The following is a 19838-nucleotide window of genomic DNA, read 5'->3' on the forward strand; positions in this document are numbered from 1 at the left end:
ACATGATTCTGTATTTTTTTTTTTTTAGGATCCTCCTGACTGGCAAGAGATTTTGACTTATTTCCGTGGATCTGAGTTACAGAATTACTTTACCAAGATTCTAGAAGATGACCTAAAAGCCATCATCAAACCTCAATATGTAGACCAGATTCCTAAGGCTGCAAAGGTCGGTTTTTGATAGAGGGAATTTAATGGATATTGATAGAAGTATAAAAGACATATCAAAATAAATGTGTTTTACTTTGTGATTCTTTTTTAATATTGAAAGAAAATAGTAACTATTTTTGGTATATTGTGGCAGGGGACAGTGGGATCTATTTTGGACCGAAAAGATGAAACAAAGACACAGGCAGTTGTATGTCAGCAGCTTGGTAAGTGTTTATTTTGTGTGTGAGTGTGTGTATAGATATATACACATATATATATACACATACACATATATATATATGTTTTTTTTGTTTTTTTGAGATGGAGTTTCACTCTTGTTACCCAGGCTGGGGTGCAGTGGTACAATCTTGGCTCACCACAACCTCCACCTCCCAAGTTCAAGCGATTCTCCTGCCTCAGCCTCCCAAGTAGCTGGGATTACAGGCACACGCCACTACGCCCAGCTAATTTTTTGTATTTTTAGTAGAGACAGGGTTTCTCCATGTTGGTCAGGGTGGTCTTGAACTCCCAACCTCAGGTGATCCACCCGCCTCAGCCTCCCAAAGTGCTAGGATTACAGGCGTGAGCCACTGCGCCCAGCCATTTTGTGTATATATTTCAGTAGGCCCCAAACTTAAGTGATGAAAGTAGACATCTTTATGTGGATTCCTGAAATAAGTGGGAAAATCTCCAGTAATTGTTATATTTACTTTAAACAATTTTCAACTGAAATAGCATTCAAACTTCAAACGATGACATGCAGTATACGTTTTACCTGGAAGAGGTGAAATACATTGAGCACAATGCCTCTATGTTCTTTGTAGATTTAACCCACCTAAAAGAACGAAATGTTGAAGATCTTTCAGGAGGAGAGTTGCAGAGATTTGCTTGTGCTGTCGTTTGCATACAGAAAGCTGATATGTAGGTTACTTTACAATTTTTGTTTATCTTCATCCATATTGTAGAGTTTTCAGTTGTAATGCTGCTAATAGAGGAATGGTTTTGAGAGAAATTAATAGAAATAGTATCTAAGGCCCTAATTTCAAGGTAGGATGTTGAAGCAGTTGTGTATCCACTACCCATTTTCCCTGTTATATTCACAGGGGAAAATCTTTATTTATTTAGATAGTTTATAACTGATAGGTGCCAGAAATTTTTATATAAAGTCAGTTATTCATCATCTAAGCCCTCTTTTTTGAGACGGAGTCTCACTCTGTTGCCCAGGCTGGAGTGCGGTGGTGCGATGTTGGCTCACTGCAAGCTCCACCTCCCAGGTTCACGCCATTCTCCTACCTCAGCCTTCTGAGTAGCTGTGACCACAGGCGCCTGCCACCATGCCTGGCTAATTTTTTTTTTTTTTTTTTTTGTATTTTTAGTAGAGATGGGGTTTCACCATGTTAGCCAGGATGGTCTCAATCTCCTGACCTCATGATCCGCCTGCCTCGGCCTCCCAAAGTACTTATATTACAGGTGTGAGCCACTGCGCCCGGCCTAAGTCCTCTTTTTATGTGAAAAGATTTTAAGACTTAAGCCCTCCAGCCAGGCTAGCAAGCTTTTTAATATCGGAAGCAAAACACGAGGTTTTTTAAATCACCGTAGATCACTGTGGCATGCCATGTGCGAGAGAAGAGAGGAACATTTCCTTCCTACGTTTAATGTCTTTCCTCCCAGATATTTATTGCTCCTTTTTCCACATTTCTGCCCTGTTGTCTGGTGAAGACTAACTTCTCCACGAAGTATTCTATAAATTCTTGCAATACCCTCCAAAAAACTGTGCTTACATGCAGCTGACTTAAGAGAAAAGCTCTCCAAACTACTTGAGACTATATCAGAATACTTTTTATGAGAAGTTACCAATTTGTAAATTAGCCTAAACTGGTAGACCCTCCCCAAACTTGGTGTATAATCATGCTTTCTGTAATTTTTTCTTTCTACTTCTGAACAGAATACAGAAATTTTTACCATTACAAGTAGACTCTTAATTACTATTGGAGATTTTTGTTGTGGTTAAATCAGAAGCTCTTGATACTACAGTGCTTTAAAATAATATGCAAGGTAGAATGTCTTGTCTTTCAGACTTATATTTGCTCTTATTTTTATTTTTCATAGCTTCATGTTTGATGAGCCTTCTAGTTACCTAGATGTCAAGCAGCGTTTAAAGGCTGCTATTACTATACGATCTCTAATAAATCCAGATAGGTAAGTAGAGATCTGGCATATTACTGTGTTGTTTTGTTTGGAGATTTTTACAGATTTATGAAGATTAAACACTGGGTCTGTCAATGTCATGTACATATTTTTTAATCTTCTTTGTTTATAGCTACCACCTAAATTTACCTTTATCTAGAACAGAGGTTCTCAGTGCAAGATTCATTTATTAACACCCCTGCTTCCAGGGAGCCTAGGAATATTCTGAAATTATTTGCAAATTCCGTAGCTTTATGGGAAGCAGACCCTTAGCTTTTCCCAGCTATCTTTCTCTCTCTCTCTCTCTGTCTCTCTCTCTCTCTCTCATTTTCACACATACACACACACACACAGGCTTAGAATTTGTAAGAATCACTAGAGTAATTCTGGTTGTTCGGAATCTTACTGGGCAAAAGAAAAGAAAATTTGTCATAATTTCTGTTAATATTCAAAATACCCTGTGTTTATAGGGTGCTTTTGTGGTTTGTAGAGTTTTCAAATTCATTACATCATTTGATCCTCATGGTTATCTCATAGGAATCTTCAGATGGTGTTCCTATTTTGCAAATGAAGAATAACGTCAAAAATCTAGTTGTTTGTTCTAGGTTACAAATTCACTGTATGACAAAGCTGTGACCAGACCCCAGGGGTTTTTTCTGTATAGCATTTTCTATGTTATACTGCCTCTTCTGACTTAACAATTTAATAAACATCCTTTTAAATACATGGCTCATCTTGCAAGAAAGTGAGAGAAATCCCAAATGGTCAAAAACTGAAGCATTAGAACTATAGAGGAGTGATAGGACCAGATGTTGATGGTTTCTGTAATAGGTCTTGGGTTTTAACATCCACTCATGGGCAAGAAGCAAGGTCTAGTATTGGATTTTCACACATAAAGTGCCAGGACTCTCAAAGGACTGCTTTCTCCCTAAAAGAGCAAATTGGAAACAACTTTTTTATCATTGCACGGAAGCGTCAAGAAAGCAAATATCTGTCATTCACTGAACTCCCTGGAAGTGAAGGGATCGCTGTCTTTCAAATCTCTCTTCATGGGCCAGCAGCTCGCCTGGCTGTGGAATTGGAATTTATATAACCAGTGGAATCTGTGAACCCTTCAAAGTGAGAAAGTAGTATTTTTAAGGGGTCTGGAACTTTTTTATGGTACATAGCAGAAGCAACAAACCAATATGCTTTCAACCCTGGTTGCACAGGATTCCTATAGGTAATGCCTCACGAGGACGAACTCAAATTGCAAATTATAAAATTTATAAATTAGAGGAGGAAACAGTCTGCAGATTAGCCAGCAGATATTATATGGCAGCAGGATTCAAGAACTCTAGGTGAAATTTTAAGGGAGGCTATTAAATAATGTTCAAAATAAAATCTTTAAATAAAAGGATTCAAAACCCTAAGGATATAATGCTACCAAAAAAAGCAATAAGTAGATGTTCAGAAACCCAAACAAATTTAAAAATTAAAAGCATGGTGACATTACAGATTCACTGAACATATTGGACAGGTTAGGGACAGCAGAAAAGTGCATTAGAAACCTGATCTGAGGAAGTTACCAGAATATAGCAGAGAGAGAATAAAATTAAAACATGGAAGGAAGGTTCAGAAACCTGGAGAGTGTAATGAGGAAACTATTTACATATATCTTAAAAGTCTGAAAAATAAAGTCATGAAAGGATTATGGCTGAGAACTGTTCAGAATTGATGAAAAATTCAGCTCCTTAGATTCAAGGAGCACAAGTTCTACAGATACTAAATAATCCATGTAGATACTTTGAAGTGAAACTTAGAATATCAGTGATAAAGAGACAATCTTATGTGAGCCAAATAGAAGCCATGATCTTTACTTCATACACAGGCATTAAGAGCCTGGGCATTATGATAGGCTCTTTGGGGAATGCAAGTGTAAAAATACAGTCCCAGTATTCAAGGACTTCACAAAGAAAAATACACACTGGTAAAGAGAAGCATACACATGTACCATAGTCTTGAAAGGAATACACAAAGTCAGGTCACTAGTTCTCAAGTCACTTTTTATAAAAAGTATTTTTATAGCCCCTTTTTATACTAAAATGAAAGTCATAGATAATATCTACCTTCACATAAAACTTTAAAGATATCAAATAACGTCCTAACAATAAGAGGAAAATTGAAAGAAAATACTGGTTTACAGCCAGTGTTTCAAGGAGTAACTGGTTAGATACATCACTAGAAAACAAGGCATCAGGTACTTATATCCACTTATAATAAATAAATTTAAAATTAAAATATCAGTAACTGTTTTGTATAGTTGCAATAGGAAAGTGAAATAAATAGTGTAGATGGACCTCAGGGGGGAAAAAAAAAAAAAGTAGTAAGGAAAAGTAGTACTACCCAAGACTTTCCTATATTATGAGAGGACAGTAACCTTAATTGTAATAGGGATAACAAAAGACAGATTGGCATGACAACGTAGAGAAAATTTTAAGACATTTCACAAATGGGCTGGTTTTATTTACAGGTATAAGGTTAAGATCTCTATGTAGTGATAGATTGATGATAAAGAGTCATAGGAAGTATATCTCCATTCTGAAATTCAGTGTGTCAAGGCATACATTGAGTCTTTAATACTAAAAAGATTTTGGAGAACATATCCTTGGATAAACAATGAAAAATAGAGGATGCATTGGACAAAAGGATAGAGATTAAGAAGTTTTATAGAGTTTGACCTCAGAACATTATCAGTAACATTGAAGACTAAGGTGGCCCCAAATTAACTGTAGGGTATACATCTTTTACAGCCTAGATTCCTTACTATGCTACAAATTTGTGTTTCTTCCCAACTTCTCAGAAAACAGAATGGCTGACCTAAATCATTTTTGTATTTTGGACTTCTGTCTCCATAACCTCCATTTGAAGGTTGGGGCTGGGGACAGGAAGTTTGACCTATTTTTTTCTTCTTTTCAAAGCAAAGTAAAAGCCACTACATAATACAATGCTCCCTCACACTGGCTCTTTAAGGAAACAGGATTTTAAGAGTAGAGAAGTATTCCATGTAATGGATTAGTGCCAACAAAGACACTGATGCAAGATGAGTATCACCAGCTCGCCTGATTTGCCATTTTTATTGATAACTACCACCATTGTGGTAGAAAACATTTCCTCTTAATTTTCCCTTTTCATCTTAGACCTGCTCTTATTTTCCATTCTTACTTTTTTTCCTTGCCAGATTATTCCTGAAATGTTTTCTCATTTCGTTCCCTTACTCTAGAATTGTGCTGTAGCCTCTAGACAAACATCCTTATTTAAATTTTAATTGAAATTAATGTGTTGACTCAAAAAAAAAAAAAAAAAATTAAAATTTTATTTCATCAAACTAGCAACATTAAACTTATGGCTAGTAGCCACTATATGGGACAACATAGAGATAGAACATTTTCATAATTGTAGAAAGTTCTGCACAGTCCTATTTCAGAACCTACTACCATCTTCCTCATTTCCAATTAATTTAGCTCATATTCTTCATTTTGTCAGTCAACAACTTTTTTAGGTGTCTGTTAATACACTGTGTAAGACTAAAGATCACAGAGGTGCTAAAAGTATTAAGAGTCTCCTTTAAGATGTTTATGAGCAAGTTATAGGGGTAATTAAAAAATAATAGAAGTCCAAGTATCAGTCCAAATACTTGTTACCAGCAAGAGTGAGGGGGAAAGCTCGTTTGCATATTAAGAAAAGTATTTCCATAGCAAGTTGGATTTGAGATGGACCTTAAAGGGTTAAGCGGGATTTCAGCAGGTAAAGATCTAGGCAGGAGACTGCTTAGAAAAGGAATACTTTCTCAGACACCAGAGAAGTGGTTTATTTGAGAAAAAAGATGCATTCTTCAGTGTTTCCTGTGTATAAGCTAAGTAATAGTAGCTAAAGTTTTAGAAAATGTTGAAAACGTCTAATTAATGAAAGTGATTAATTTCATTTGGAATTGAGACCCACATCAGGGGACCTAAAGAAAATGAGATATGAAAGAAATATAAGGACCTGAACTAGAATTTAGGCAAAAAAGAAAAAGGATGAAATTGAAACACAAGACATTGTTGAGAAGGAATTCACAGACTTTAACAGTTTAAACGAAATATCAGTGGGAATAAAATGTCATTTTTTAGGGGATGATAATTACATTAATACAAATATGGAGAATTTTTGTGTAGGAAGCTGATACATTAATTTGACGTTTGAGATGTCTGCAGGACATTTTTTTTTGACATGTTGAACTATATTCAACATGGAAATGGGAATAAAGTGCTACATAAAACCTTCATGACTATTACTTGCCTAATAGCTTCTTTTCCAGCCAATACTGTATCACTTCATTCAAATATAGCCACTTAAACTTCACATATCCTATTCTCATTCATAAAGTGCTCCAGTACCCACTAACCTATTTTCTTTCTGATGCTCACTGATTTTATTATCTGTGGAGCATATTTTGCCATGTAATCTTTTTTGTTACCATTTCATACCTATTCCTTGTCTTCCCCAGCTTAATGGAAACGTCTTAGGTTAAGGATTCTGTCCTGCCTTTGTGTATGCATCCATCACCTTCTACAGCTAGCATGGGACAGGACAGGTACAGGGCTTTACATAAATTGAGTAACATAATACTCAAACAGTTTAGGCTACACCTGAATTAAATCTATTATAATCGTTTGTACTTTGTAACACTTATTTCTAAATGTGTTTCTTATTAGCAGAATGCGTTTAATTCATATATCAATAAACTTTTAAATTGGCTGGTTATTTCCTTCCTTTTAGTTCAGGAAAACATTTTTAAATATGAGCATTGATAATGATACTAAAGAAAATATTTTATGGCTTTTGCCTCATATGTCTTTATGCTTAAATTTTATTAGATGCATCTATTTTTCTGAAATTTACAACTATTAAAAATAGTTACGTAAGAGTTTATATATGTTATGTTAAATGTAAAAATAAAAATCTGGTTTGATTTTCAGATATATCATTGTGGTGGAACATGATCTAAGTGTATTGGACTATCTGTCCGACTTCATCTGCTGTTTATATGGTGTACCAAGCGCCTATGGAGTTGTCACTATGCCTTTTAGTGTAAGAGAAGGTAACTTGAAAAACTTTTTTCACATATGCTGTATTCTCTTCTACTCTAATGCTTATAAACTACATTATTGATATTAAGTAGTTTTACATTCCTCTGATAATCATCCAAAACTCTAGTTCCTTGGAATTTAATCACTGAGCAGAGTGTTTAAGGTTATATATATCAATTGTTATACAAAATATATTCTTTTCATTTTGGAGAATTTTCTCCTGGGAATGGGTAGAAATGCAATGTTACATTTGTGGGGGGTTGGGAGGCTACAGTAAAAGTCTTCTGCATTTTGGCTTCTGCGGTATTACTGTAGTATTTGTCATTTTCAAATTAACTTTGACAGGCCAATACCAGTAATGAAACTCTTAAAATGCTTTCAGTATTCATCTTGTTTTCATGTTTTAAATTTATCTGTAGTATGTATACTATGTTTTTGGAACTAAGGCTATCCAAAAGCCTAATAAGATAGTTTAGTAAGTATATTTAAATTTTTATTTAGTCTTTGTACTTCCAAGAAAATCAGATTCCCTGGCCTCTCCCTTCCATGTCTCCTCCTTACCTGTGCAATTTAATTAAAAATAGAAACTAGCCTACCACTAAGTGGCTCCTGAAACAAGTACCAATGTACTCTCTGCCTTCCATACCTTTTCCTTTTTTTCTTCCCCATTTTCCTTTTGCTGCTTCCTTGTGTTTTTTTGTTTTTGTCTGTTTTTTGTTTTTCTCTCCACCTGTCTTAAACTGACAATTCAGAACACAAAAGGGCTGTTTACACAGGAAAAAAATACCATCTCCTAGAAGTAGAAAAATCCATGTAGCCTGTAGTTCCCTAAGTGGTGGCAGGTTTTTTGGTTGTTTTTTTTTTTTTTTTTTTTTTCAATCTTGGAATAATCTTTTTTACACCTAAAAGCTCTTTTGGAAAAGTAAATTTATATTGCATTATGGTCCTTTTCATAAAAAGATGATAGGAGTTTTTATAATTTATAAAAAGTACATAGATATTAAGATGTGGGGAAGAAATTGTTGTAACTTACCTACTTACACATTTGAGATAGATGCATACTTAAAAGAAAAATTTGCAAAGTTACCTAGTTTTTTTGCCAGTAGTCCTAAGGGATGACATCAGAACCAATTTATTAATGTTTTATTCTTGTCAATTGACAAATATGTATTGAGTACCTTACTCTATACCATATGGTAGTCTTTGGATCAAGTTGATAATGATATGGGTACTTGGCAGTCACTCTTCACAACTCCAGTTATAAATGTCATGTCTACAGGCTATGCCATTCAGTAAATGGTACCCAGTAAGGTTTTTAATGTGCTTGATCTGTTAAAACAACTTAAGAAACTTTGGTTTTTCTGTGTTCCTTTAATAGATTGAAATCAGTGCATCATTACTTAAAAGCTTTCTATAAACTGTAAAGGTGATTATAGTTTGAACTCATTTTTAAATTGACAAGACAAACATTGAAGTAGGACTATAAAGACTGGCTTGCTGTGTGTTTTTTAAACGAAGTCACTTAGTTCTTTGAGCCTTTATTTTCCAAAATAAGTATGTGGACTAAGTGGCTGCTAAGGTTCCATTGAGTTTATGTTTTTATGTAATTTTTTAATTTAATTTTTTAACTTCACATTTATATGTTTTAGATAGTTTAAGATCAAAAAACGTGCAGATTTTGGCAAAATAAATGTAATCTGTTCATCTGTTCTGTCAGCAAAGATGTGTTGAACACCTGTGTTCTAGGATGAGGATACAGGCTGCATGATGTGTCTCTCAGTTCCAAATAAAATGAATAACATCAAGACCTTCCAAAAAGCTTCAGCTTTCTCTTCACTTAAATATGGGAAACACTGAAATATGGATTATTCATTGTTTCTCAAATATACTTTTCATTTCAGTTTGTCTGCCATTGTAGATCTTAAAATTTTATTACAGAGTGTTCTTGTATACAATGTTGGATTAAGTTATTAAAATCTGTTTAGAGAATGGTGGTTATCTTTGTACAGTGAAACCATTAAAAAAATGTTAACTGAAGTTCATATTCAATTTCATATGAACCTGCAGGATTATATTTTTTAATGCAATAAATTATAACCTCAAAATATGTGCTTATCTCTCATGTGAAATTGAATACTGATAACAAATTGTATATTCAAAAATTTATCCCCCAAACTTTTATATCAATATTATATCAATCTGAAAATACTTTTACATATTTGTTATTTTCACTTTAAAGATAATGCAAAAAGGACATCATGTGCTCTCTTTTGCATAAAACCTGGTGGAAAAAATAATTACAGGATAATGAGAAGATGTATTTCATGTGGTTGGGGGGGACATGCCTATATATTCATGAATTATTTCAACTTACATTAAATATGGTTTTTTAAAAAAGTTAATTCTTTATATGCAGACCAACATGTTAGCAAAAATCCACAGAAATTTAGAGTATATAATCTATAGATTGCTCCCAAGAGAGCTTAGGATTTTGACTCTAATGATTTCTCCCTGTTGACAATTTTCTTCCCAACAGGCATAAACATTTTTTTGGATGGCTATGTTCCAACAGAAAACTTGAGATTCAGAGATGCATCGCTTGTTTTTAAAGTGGCTGAGACAGCAAATGAAGAAGAAGTTAAAAAGATGTGTATGTATAAATATCCAGGAATGAAGAAAAAAATGGGAGAGTTTGAGCTAGCAATTGTAGCTGGAGAGTTTACAGATTCTGAAATTATGGTGATGCTGGGGGAAAATGGTAAGTTTTCGTTTTGTGATAAGTAAAAATCTTCCTGTTTAGTAAATTAGTTTTAACTATTTTGCGGAAAAATTTGAATCGTATGTTATAGGGCTAGAATATAGAGTTTTATTTAAACCCATAATTTTCTTAGTGTACTTTCACATTTTTTTGGCATTGTGTAATTCAGTTGCACTGTAATTCAATCAGGTTAATATTTCTTATTTTGTTTTATAACCTCCAGTGAAAATAAGGTGTTCTTTGTCAGCTGGTTTTTTACATGTAAATTAATAAGGCAGTTATTATTCTTATAAATTGACTAAGAAGGAAAGGATAAATGGTAATTCAGAAACAACCCAGCTTTAAAAATTTTTTCCTCATACACTTCAGTGTGGAACTTTTTTTATTTTAAATTCAGAGCAATCTACCTTTGTAAATAATTGTATTACCAGCAAATATTTCATAATAAATTGTCATAAGTATAGGTATAAGATGAATTTGACTACTAAATATGTGATACTGTCTTCATGATTTAAGAACTATTTGAATTGTAATCTTACAGCTTAGAAAACTATAGAAGATAAATTTTATATAAGATTGTTACAATGTATCAGTCTTTAGATAATGGGAATTTTGAATTGGGTTGCAATTAATTTAAATATTTTATATAAGTAAACTTTAAGATTACAGTTATCTTTCATAAAATAGTCTATACTATCTTAATAAATTGTGTGCCCTGATAATTTAGCTAAGTAAATCTTTTCAAACTATTACAGGATTTAAACTTTATAGATATACCATTTATTAAAATTGTCATTATAAGCTTTGACTAGTCTTTATTCCTCTTAATTAGCTTAGAATGACACTTCAGAGGTGAACCATGAAAGACTAAGTATTTTTCTATATAAACTTCAGAATTCAATAATGTCAGTGTATATCTTTAAAACAAATTTCTCAGTTAAAACTAAATAGGACATAGTGTTTTACTTTAAACGTCAAGCATCTTTCATATCAAATTGTCATATGTTGTGTTGCCAGGAACGGGTAAAACGACATTTATCAGAATGCTTGCTGGAAGACTTAAACCTGATGAAGGAGGTACAGTTGTAATTGTTGAGTCTTTTTACACTGTTCTACACAGTAAACTTTAAAGATCTGGGCAGTTTTTAGTGTCTTATGTATTTCATTATTTTACAGGAGAAGTACCAGTTCTAAATGTCAGTTATAAGCCACAGAAAATTAGTCCCAAATCAACTGTGAGTTATTATTTTTTATATAGTTACTAAAGAAAATTTTGTATATAATGCCTATAGCTTTCATCTTTTACTGTATTAAAATTTTTCTCCAAATTAGATTCTATATAGTTTCACTGGTAGTTTCTAACAAAGGTACTAAGAGTCCAATCCTTGATTCATATCCACCGCTAAGAAAGTGTTTTAAAGATGTTTGTCACATTTGGCCAGGCGCAGTGACTCACGCCTGTAATCTCAACACTTTGGGAGGCCTAGGCCAGCAGATCACAAGGTCAGGAAATGGAGACCATCCTGGCTAACATGGTGAAACCCCATCTCTACTAAAAATACAAAAAATTAGCCGAGCGTGGTGGCAGGCGCCTGTAGTCCCAATTACTCAGAAGGCTGAGGCAGGAGAATGGCGTGAACCCGGGAGGTGGAGCTTGCAGTGAGCGGAGATTGCGCCACTGCGCTCCAGCCTGGGCGACAGAGCAAGACTCTGTCTCAAAAAAATAAAAACATAAAAAGATGTCATCTTTTTGCTAAATAAATCATTAAAAACCTAATGTATTTTGTGCTTCAAAGTGACACCAGCAAGAACATGAAAAGGCTACCCACAAGATGGGAGAAACATTTGCACATCATATATCCAATAAAGGACTTGTATACAGCATACATAAAGAAATCTTACAATTAAAAATGAGCAATTGTCTTTAAGTTATTCAGCCATAAAAAGAAATGAAATATTAACAAATGCCACAGTATGGATAAACCTTGAAACCATTATGTTAAAGTTAACCTCCTTTGATTTCTGCAGGTGTTGTAATGAACTCCTCAGTACCTCACCATTCAATTTATGTTTTGTCTACTTGGCTTAGCTTATCATAAAAGTTTTATCATTGATACTCTATAAGCTTAGCTTTAAATTCTAAAATTCAGCCTTATCCTGAAACAGCAAGGAAAAGCCATCTTAGGATTCATCCCTTCATTCCTAACACATTATCATGCATTTTGTGTTCTCTCTTGCTGACTGCCTAAGGTTGCTTGATACCCACTTTGACCTTTGGAATTTCTACTCTCGAATGTTTTTTCCCCTGAAACATTCATTATTTGCTTATTACTTTCTAATTTTAAGATTATTATTGCAGGGGCTGTGGAGTGGGAAAAAAAAAAAAAAGATTGTTGCAGGCTGGGCATGGTAGCTCACGCATGTAATCCCAGCACTTGGGGAGGCTGAGGCAGGAGAGTCACTTGAGCCCAAGGGTTTAAGACCAGCCTGGCCAACATAGATCCCGCCTCCACAAAAACTTAAAAAATCGCTTCAGCATGGTGGCACATGCCTGTAGTTCCAACTCCTCTAGAGGATGAAGTGGGAGGATCACTTGAGCCTGGGAGGCTGAGGCTGCAATGAGCCCTGATCATGCCATTGCACACCTGGGCAATGGAGCAAGACCCTGTCTCAAAAGAAGAACAAACTCCCTTTTTACTTGTTGTACATGATGGGTTTTGAATAGAAAATCTCAAAACATGTCATAGATGGTGGATACACATTGATATCTGTTAGTAAAATATTGATATACTTTTATTCTGAAGCTTAACTTTGTCAAGATTCATAGAGTTCTGTAGTGAAATTTTATCATTTAAATACTTTTTTCTATTAAAAACAGGGAAGTGTTCGCCAGTTACTACATGAAAAGATAAGAGATGCTTATACTCATCCACAATTTGTGACAGATGTGATGAAGCCTCTGCAAATTGAAAACATCATCGATCAAGAGGTACTTTAACATAATTTTTAAAATTTTATTATTATTTTGAATTTTGGATGCCTTTACGTGGTTTGCTTAAACTCCTCCAACTAGGTGCAGACATTATCCGGTGGTGAACTACAGCGAGTAGCTTTAGCCCTTTGTTTGGGCAAACCTGCTGATGTCTATTTAATTGATGAACCATCTGCATATTTGGACTCTGAGCAAAGACTGATGGCAGCTCGAGTTGTCAAACGGTAAATATCTTGCTCATAGAAATATTTTGATTATGTGTACTGTCCTACAAGTGTGCTTAATATAACAGTGGAATGTTTTATGATATAAAGCTGTAAGATTTCAAAATCATTGTGTTTTAGTTTCATACTCCATGCAAAAAAAACAGCCTTTGTTGTGGAACATGACTTCATCATGGCCACCTATCTAGCGGACCGTGTCATCGTTTTTGATGGTGTTCCATCTAAGAACACAGTTGCAAACAGGTAAAATTACTTTTTAATACGTTCAAAGTAATTCATTTTAAATTTTGCAGTAAATAGTAAAGTCACTCACTTTAATTTTTAAAAAATGAAAGCTAGAAATTTTAGACTTGATTCTGTGACTCCTGAGATCATTGGTATTGGGGACTGGATGGGACCATGTGAAAGAGTAGTTTTTAGGCTGCAGTGTGGAATCCTTCACCAGGAAGACAAAAAGCTGTGGGTCCCTCACCTTTTCTTTCTGCTTAACTTTTGTTTGCTTTATTATTTGAATTTCCCAAAAAAGATTGAAAACTATTGCTTTCATACATGATAGAAAAAGAAAACAAGATTCAAAGAGGATACATGATTTGTCCAACTTATACTGATAGTGATTGAGCTCACAGTGGACCCAAATATCTAGTGTTGATCTATAGCAGAGTTAAAATAAATGGTTTTACCTTTTTCCTTTTCTCTTCTCATTTTTCCTTGTTAACCTGATTGGGAGCACTTGGAATATAGAGAAGCCTAACATTCAGATCAGGTTATGAGAAATTCATTTTACCTTTGGTGCTAAAGCCTATATTATTAGACTAACTAAATGAAATTACTGGTGTTCAGTTTTCACCTACAAAACCAGCAGTTTCTTGTGGTTTCAGCATGTTTTCTGGTATTGGAGAACAAGGAATGAAGTTGCCATTTTAATAATTCATCTAAGAAATAAAAGTATTTTGCTGGGCTTCTTCCCTGAATTCCTTTTTTTATATATATATAAATTGAGAATTACATATTTCTTGAAAAGCTAAGGAAATTTCTTAGTATATATGATGTTTATTTGTTCATCTAATGATATCTCACCTGTTTACAAAATTTTAAAATGTTTCACATGTAGTGATTTGGCATGATTTAAGAACTAGCTTGGGTAAAAACGATGAAGCATAGAAATTTAGAAAGGAGTTATCGGCCGGGCGCAGTGGCTCAAGCCTGTAATCCCAGCACTTTGGGAGGCCGAGACGGGTGGATCACGAGGTCAGGAGATCGAGACCATCCTGGCTAACATGGTGAAACCCCGTCTCTACTAAAAATACAAAAAACTAGCCGGGCGAGGTGGTGGGCGCCTGTAGTCCCAGCTACTCGGGAGGCTGAGGCAGGAGAATGGCTTAAACCCAGGAGGCAGAGCTTGCAGTGAGCTGAGATCCGGCCACTGCACTCCAGCCTGGGCGACAGAGCGAGACTCCGTCTCAAAAAAAAAAAAAAAGAAAGGAGTTATCACTGAAAACTACTATTAGGAGGACGTATTCCCTCCAGTAACAAATTTTTCATATAAATATAACTTTTTAAGATTCTCATCTCCCCTAAAAATGTGCAATTTGAGATTCTGTAATCTACTTATTAATGATCTTCTGTTTTTCTAAAGTAGTACTTTTGTCTTAAATGTTTCTTTCACCAGATTAGAAATCCAGGTTAATTTTTTTGTTGTTTTGCACAAAAATATTATAGCCAAGAAAACTATATAGTCCAAGCAAAGCTATTTCTGAACATAGGATTTGTAGTATGGTGTTATACTGTTATCCAGATGATTTATGATTGGGGAATTTGAGGGAATAGTAATTATTAATACCCTTCATCCCAAAAGGTGGTTATATTTCTAAAGTAAAATTTAATCAAAATTGATTTTTTTTTTTTCCTTCTAGTCCTCAAACCCTTTTGGCTGGCATGAATAAATTTTTGTCTCAGCTTGAAATTACTTTCAGAAGAGATCCAAACAACTATAGGCCACGAATAAACAAACTTAATTCAATTAAGGTATGTAGAAAAATTTTCTTAAATCATGGATCACTTTGATCTCAGTATAAACGACTGAAAGGCTATTTAAAAATCAGTAACATATGGCTGGGCGCTGTGACTCATGCCTGTATTCGAGCACTTTGGGAGGCCAAGGCAGGCAGCTCATTTGAGGTCAGGAGTTTGAGACCAACCTGGCCAACATGGTGCAACCACATCTCTACTAAAAATGCAAAAATTAGCCGAGTCTGGTGGCAGGCGTCTGTAATCCCAGCTACTCGGGAGGCTGAGGCAGGAGAATCGCTTGAACCTGGGAGGTGGAGGTTATAGTGAGCTGAGATCGTCCCACTGTACTCCAGCCTGGGCAAAAGAGTGAGACTCTATCTAAAAAAATAAAAATTAAAAACAAAAACAGAAAAACACCATATTTTATTTTAAAATTCCTATGTTTTTTACATTTTAAGACCCAATGGCATACTTTAGTCTGCAGTAGGCAGCAGTTGTAATGTAGCTGTCATTGCTGCGTGAAGTCAGAGCTGTTCCTGTTGTCTCTAAGTTGTATCACAGTTGTACTACCTATATTGTTACCATTTAAGATGTCTTGGGGAAGATTACACTAATTCACCATTGTAACAAAGAATTTTTTAAGAATACCTTAACCAATTTCTGTTATATTTTTCAATGCATGATTAAAAGGTATATTTTAGGCCGAGTGCAGTGGCTCATGCCTGTAATCCCAGAACTTTGGGAGGCCAAGGTGGGCGGATCACGAGGTCAGGAGATCAAGACCATCCTGGCTAACTTAACGGTGAAAACCCGTCTCTACTAAAAATACAAAAAATTAGCTAGGCATGGTGGCACGCGCCTGTAATCCCGGCTACTCAAGAGGCTGAGGCAGGAGAATCACTTGAACCCAGGAGGTAGAGGTTGCAGTGAGCCAAGATAGTGCCACTGTACTCCAGCCTGGACAACAGAGTGAGTCTCTGTCCCTGTCCCCCCAATACCCCCCCAAAAAAAAAAGTATATTTTAAAAGTCTAAACAAGCTCCTGTGATGAGGAAAACATTGTGTCGACTTAATTGACAATGTTTTTTGTCTTTGTAGTACACAGTTGTGCACCCTACAGTTGATTTCCTCTGTGAAATACAGTATTTGTTTATTAAAAGGCAAAAATCTTCATCACTCAGAAACAGAAAGTAAATGAATTCTGAAAGCATTTCTGGGTTGTTTTTTTGGTTTTGGTTTTCGTTTGGGTTTTTTGTTTGTTTTTTTGAGACACAGTCTCACTCTGTCACCCAGGCTGGAGTGCAGTGATCTCGGCTCACTACATCCTCTGTCTCCTGAGTTCAAGCAATTCTCTGCCTCAGCCTCCTGAGTAGCTGGGATTACAGGTGCCCACCACCACACCTGACTAATTTTTTGTATTTTTTTAATAGAGACAGAGTTTCACCATCTTGGCCATGCTGGTCTTGAACTTCTGACCTCGTGATCCACCTGCCTTGGCCTCCCAAAGTGCTGGGATTACAGGCGTGAGCCACCATGCTGGCCATCATTTCTGTGTTTAATATCTGCAGTGCCTCAAAGTGTTTACATTTTATCACTCTATATCCATCCTTAATGCTTAAAAGTTTTAGAAGTATGTTATATATAGTTCTGCTGTGGCATTTACTTTCATATTTGTAAGTCCTAGCTTTGCTGCTGAACCGTGAGCTCTTGGAATGCCAGAGGCAAAGTTATCTTGCACGTCATTGTATTCTTTTTTTTTTTTTTTGAGACGGAGTCTCGCTCTGTCGCCCAGGCTGGAGTACAGTGGCCGGATCTCAGCTCACTGCAAGCTCCGCCTCCCGGGTTTATGCCATTCTCCTGCCTCAGCCTCCCGAGTAGCTGGGACTACAGGCACCCGCCACCTCGCCCGGCTAGTTTTTTGTATTTTTTAGTAGAGACGGGGTTTCACCGTGTTAGCCAGGATGGTCTCGATCTCCTGACCTCATGATCCGCCCGTCTCGGCCTCCCAAAGTGCTGGGATTACAGGCTTGAGCCACCGCGCCCGGCCACGTCATTGTATTCTTAAGCACCTAACAGTATGTCTGGATGCCCTTACCCTTTATTATATATTTTGTTTTTAAATGATTGATATTACTTCTTGGCCAGGATAGAGAAATGGTAAGTTCTTACATAAAATTGAAGAGTTGTCTCAGTTTTGAAAAGCATATTGGGTAGAAAAGAAGAATTTCTTCTGAAGCATTAAGGACACTTTGTATTGTCATTTTCTTAGATAGACTTGTGGTTCAGTCACCATGAGTTAATCATTTCTGTATGCCTACTCACTTTAAGATAGTCATACCTTAATCCTAATAAGAGAACAGCTCAACAAGTAGGTAGGTGAGATTGTTACTGGCCAGTATTGGAAAAAATTATATATATATATTTTATGTAATAGGCAGATCTCAGACTGACAGTATGCTACATTTTGGATCTGGACATTAGAGTTGCATTGATGAAAACGGAATTAGTTTTCCCAGAAATAATACACAGCAAAATTTTATATATGTAAGGCATCTGATATAAAGGGACTTCGCTTGAGTTGGTGCAAGTGAGTCATTCTAGCATTAGGGATGGGGCAGAAGTAGTTATCTTTCCATTGAGCAGTGGACCCAGGAATATCCAGAAACAGATGGTGTGTGCAGAACAGGTTGTACAGGTCCTTATGTTGTAAACACTGCTAAGTAATACCATCAGTGAAAGTGTACCTTTACCTATAGTAGAATGGTGTTGCTGATTTTTGTTGCTTCTGTTTTCTTTTTTAGGATGTAGAACAAAAGAAGAGTGGAAACTACTTTTTCCTGGATGATTAGACTGACTCTGAGGATATTGATAAGCCACTTATTAAAAGGAATATTTGCTAGAAATTTTGTCATGTAAAACTTGAATCAGGATTTTATGCCCCAAATACTCTGGAACTTGAAGTATAATTTACTTAATATAACATAAAAAGCCAGTTGGGTTCTAACTTTTCTGTTCCTGATGAGGCCCTTTTGTGCATAATATTCTAAAATGAAGACATTTCAAACTATACAAATTACCTCCAAGTTTTCATGATGTATGGGAAGATTTTCAGTAGGTGTATTATATTCATGTACCAAATGCTGACCAGTGTTGCTCCATTTTTTAAATCTTGAAAAGGGTTTCTGTACTTACCTGGTTTGCCAAGTATGCCAGTGTGAAGAAACTGCCCTTGTTTTAAAAGCTGGTCAAAGATTCCACTGATTGACATTTGATAAATAAACATCAGGATTATGTTTATTATTTGTTTTCAGTCTTTGCACTATCAGTATGTGGTTTCCAAGGAAGATTACTACAAAACACCACTGTTGGAAAAATAGGTATTTTTTAATTGTTTTTAATCTTTTTTGGTGCTTTTAAACACGTTTAGCAAAAACCAGTTCAGTTCCCTTCCCCCCCCCAAAACCCCTAACTTTACTCTGAACTTTTGTTTTTGCATTCCATAAGGTTCTGTATTCAGTCATTCTCTAGGTAATGTCATTTTTGTACACACATATTTATATAACCACTGATCGAGATTTAGGAAAAAGCATTTCTAAAGAATATTTGCTTCCCTTACAACTACAGACTCGAAATCTTTAAAGATGGTGCCTAAGCATCTATGTATTTTTTTTAAGTTCCACAGATTTTTCTGGTGGGTAGCCAAGGATTATGAACCATGTCCCAAAAGGCAACATTAATGCAAAAGTCCCCAGATAGCAATACAAAGTATCCCTTGGTACCACATATATTCATTTCTGAGTTTGGATATAGAGCACATTATCTAAACTATTTTTTAGTTCCAAAAGCCCATCTAAATTTCTTGAGTTTCTGAATTTTGAACAAGATTGCCTGGAGCCTGGAGCCACTTTAAGTTGTACTTCTGACTAAACTGGAATTACGAGTGAGGAAGAGTGTTTACTAAATAAATGACTGGGGCAAGCAAAATTGAGGGGAAATTAGAAAGTATTTGACAAACTTTAAGAGCTACTTGAAATAATGGAAGTCTTGATTAAAATGCAAATAATGGCTAGAAAGTATGGTTTAACTGGACCCCATTATGCCTTTTAAAAAATAATTTCAGTAACCCATAAATACATGTTATAAAAAATTCAGATATACAGAATGGAATAAAAAAATGATCTCCCTTTATTACCCTCACAAAGGTTACCAGCGTTTGAATTTAATAATGTATATTCTTTCATGCTTTTTTCTGTGCACTTACCTAAGTGTGTATATGTAAAGGGTTTGTTTTGTACACAAATGGGATTATACTAAAATAAGTAATGCCTATTTTTAAGGATAGGTTAAATTTGTGAATTATTATTTCAAATATATTGAATAAAATAAGCAAAAGCTATTGTTATTTACTGA

At 35.3% G+C, this 19838-nt stretch overlaps 1 protein-coding gene across 2 annotated transcripts in view; it reads left to right on the forward strand.

The window, feature by feature from the left end:
* Positions 1–19838, forward strand: part of ABCE1 (ATP binding cassette subfamily E member 1) — a 32315-nt gene extending 12477 nt beyond the window's left edge. For both annotated transcript variants that reach the window (XM_025384718.1, XM_025384720.1), the window contains 13 exons: positions 29–166; positions 302–371; positions 972–1068; positions 2257–2346; positions 7335–7456; positions 9982–10203; positions 11221–11280; positions 11380–11438; positions 13082–13192; positions 13277–13419; positions 13540–13662; positions 15333–15444; positions 18230–19838. In XM_025384718.1, coding sequence (XP_025240503.1) covers positions 29–166; positions 302–371; positions 972–1068; positions 2257–2346; positions 7335–7456; positions 9982–10203; positions 11221–11280; positions 11380–11438; positions 13082–13192; positions 13277–13419; positions 13540–13662; positions 15333–15444; positions 18230–18277 — 1395 coding nt within the window. In that variant the 3' untranslated portion in view covers positions 18278–19838. The remainder of the gene's footprint in view (positions 1–28; positions 167–301; positions 372–971; positions 1069–2256; positions 2347–7334; positions 7457–9981; positions 10204–11220; positions 11281–11379; positions 11439–13081; positions 13193–13276; positions 13420–13539; positions 13663–15332; positions 15445–18229) is intronic.

Source organism: Theropithecus gelada, chromosome 5 (genome assembly GCF_003255815.1).
Source record: "Theropithecus gelada isolate Dixy chromosome 5, Tgel_1.0, whole genome shotgun sequence".
Taxonomy (NCBI): Eukaryota; Metazoa; Chordata; class Mammalia; order Primates; family Cercopithecidae; genus Theropithecus; species Theropithecus gelada.